The sequence below is a fragment of the Leuciscus leuciscus genome (assembly GCF_965113295.1).
Source record: "Leuciscus leuciscus genome assembly, chromosome: 18".
NCBI classification, from domain to species: domain Eukaryota; kingdom Metazoa; phylum Chordata; class Actinopteri; order Cypriniformes; family Leuciscidae; genus Leuciscus; species Leuciscus leuciscus.
The window spans coordinates 145,001-147,500 of record NC_138742.1 but is presented as its reverse complement, the minus strand read 5'-3'; the positions used below and the strand labels follow the sequence as shown (position 1 = coordinate 147,500).

The 2,500-nt window shown below is 47.2% G+C and overlaps 1 protein-coding gene across 1 annotated transcript in view; it reads left to right on the top strand.

Annotated features, from left to right (window-relative positions):
* Positions 1 to 913: 913 nt before the first annotated feature.
* Positions 914 to 2,500, top strand: part of mepceb (methylphosphate capping enzyme b) — an 8,719-nt gene continuing 7,132 nt past the window's right edge. Inside the window, exons 1-2 of the mRNA XM_082145901.1 lie at positions 914 to 1,418; positions 1,887 to 2,500. The exon at positions 1,887 to 2,500 is cut by the window's right edge and continues 813 nt beyond it. Of these exons, the coding sequence (XP_082002027.1) occupies positions 1,895 to 2,500 (606 nt within the window). The 5' untranslated portion in view covers positions 914 to 1,418; positions 1,887 to 1,894. The remainder of the gene's footprint in view (positions 1,419 to 1,886) is intronic.

Here is a 2,500-nt window from a genome sequence, read left to right as displayed (position 1 = left end):
AAAAAATAAAAAAAATAAAACTTGTGCTATGGTTAAAAAAATGTTCACTGATATCTTCCAAAGATTTCTGAATTTTGGCGCAATTTCTTCTCTATATAGTGTTGATATGGCAACTAATACACTAAGTTTCGTCATGATGGCATGTGTGGAAGTATTTAAAACAAGTATGTGACAGCTAGCCCCGCTCACCCCTATTCAATATTGTCCATCTCTCATAAACCAGTATAACATTACATGAACAAGACCATTGTGTCAGTTATTGTAACATCTTGTAAAAAAGAAAAATAATAAGAATTATGGAACTTGGGACAAAAATAAAATCTTCTGAAAATTCTTATTTTTCTTGTTTTGCAGCAGGTTCAGAGAACAGGACTACATTTCCCAGAGTTCCACCCTCCTGCAGAAACGAGGGAGGGTCTTTAGAAACTCACTATCGCATTAATGTATTATATTGCATAATGTCAGTGTCACTTAACGCGTGTTCCCAACTTTATTCGGTCATTATTCGCGGTTGTTCGCGTCAGTTTCGTGCTGAGGAACCTTTCTTATACTGTCTATGTGAGGAACTCAGTCAGGGCTTGTTTACACATGTGACGGTGCCTGTGTCGAGTTCACGACTGTTCCCGAACCAGCGCGATGGGGTTGTCACAGGTCATAAATCATAGTTAAATATTCAAAGTCATTTTTGTCCTCGGCAAGTGACATTTGTTGATATTGATGTTATTGATTAGTTTCTGTCGGGTCAGCACAGGCAGTCCGCTGGATACCTATTCAGCGAGGAGGGGCGGTGACCGAAAGCACATGCCTTCATTTGGAGCTTCACTATTGGCCGTTTAGGTGGCCTTAGTGAATATCCTGCCCTCTGATTGGTGGAGGCGGCTGTCCGTCAGTCTCGGTGTGTGCAGGAATATATAAGCGCGTGAGTCTGCTGTGCCACCGCGCGAGATGGAGCAGTGCTAGCTCGCGCATTCATGAGCTTTCGAAAGATCAAACTTTGTTTTTAATCATCAATATTTTGAGAAGTACATTTCATATTTACTAGAGCATCTCTAGTGCAGATAGAGGGCGGATCTGTCGCAAAACATAGTGTACCAGTGCGTTATTTAGGAGTGATTTTCGCGTACGTGTTTACGAAAGAAAGGCGGAGAAACGATCGCGCTTAGAATTGTGTGTGTGTGTGTGTGTGTGTGTGTGTGTGTTTTAAAGAACTTGTGTTGGTATTAGATAGGGGCGGGAGCTTCTGGGACTCTCGTTTCTGAGGCATTATTCATGAGCAGTGCGGTAGACCCTCCTGGGGGCGGAGTTATTAAAATTAGCAGGGCGGAGCCAAGGGCGTGGCGGTGTTGAGTGTCAGATGTAACACGTGGATCACAAGCACATCAATGTACATCAAACTATACTGAAGGATCGCTAGTCAAGTAAGTACTCTTCACCCGCTTACCTGCTAGGAAGTAGAACTTGAAGCGGAGTAAAAAGTTAAACTGCATTTTGTGTCAGAATTCTGACTTTTTTCTTGCAGTTCTACATTTATATCTGAACATTTCGTGTGTGTTTTTTCGTATTTGTCATCGGTGGCTCTGAATTGTCAAAACGCCCCTCAAAATGCTTGCTACGGATGCGAAAAACGCAGAAAATCGAACCCGATACGAATTTGTCTACGACGGACGAAAGTTTCGGAGGCAGTGACACAACGCGAGGTCGTATTTATTTTTTAGTGTGCAAGAATTTCGGACTCAATGTGCAAGGACCATAAAAGTCGCAGTAATCCTTTTAAACTTTCTCATTCTGTGGCGTAAGTTAATGTGTTTTGAACTGTTGTGGCGGAAGCTAATGTGTTTTGAACTGTTGTAGTGGATGCCAATGTGTTCTGACCTGTGTTTTCCTAGGCTGATGGATGTGGAGCGTGATGTCCGTGCAGAGTGAGCTTCCGGCTGCTGGCGGGGCAGGTTGTCACGCTCCGTCTCCACTGCTAACATCCGTCCCGGAGCAGGTGACCGCTAACATGGTGCTAACCGAACTCGCTGCTAATCACGTGACCCCTCAGGACGGGGTCAACCACGACAGACCCTTCCAGATGAAGAGCAGCCTGCAGACTCTGGGCGAGACGCCGGTGCCACAGAAGCTCAACAAGCGGCGCTTTAGCATGAACGTGGGGTTTAAACATCCGAGTCTTGGGAAACGCAGGCGCCGCGCTAACTCCGAAAGCGACCCGGTGCTGCCCTCAAACTTCCTGATGGGCGGGAACATCTTCGACCCGCTGAACCTCAACAGTCTGTTGGACGAGGACGTTAGCAAGGCGCTCAATGCCGAGACGCCCAAATCATCGCCGCTTCCCTCCAAGAGCCGGGAGCCGGTGGAGATCCTGATCCCTAAAGACATCACGGACCCGCTGAACCTGAGCTGCTCGGACGCGGCCGCCGGCGTGCTGGTGTCGCCCATGAAGAGCCGGCGCCGACACCGCAACCGGCACCACCCGGGGGCCGCCGCTGACCTCTCGGAC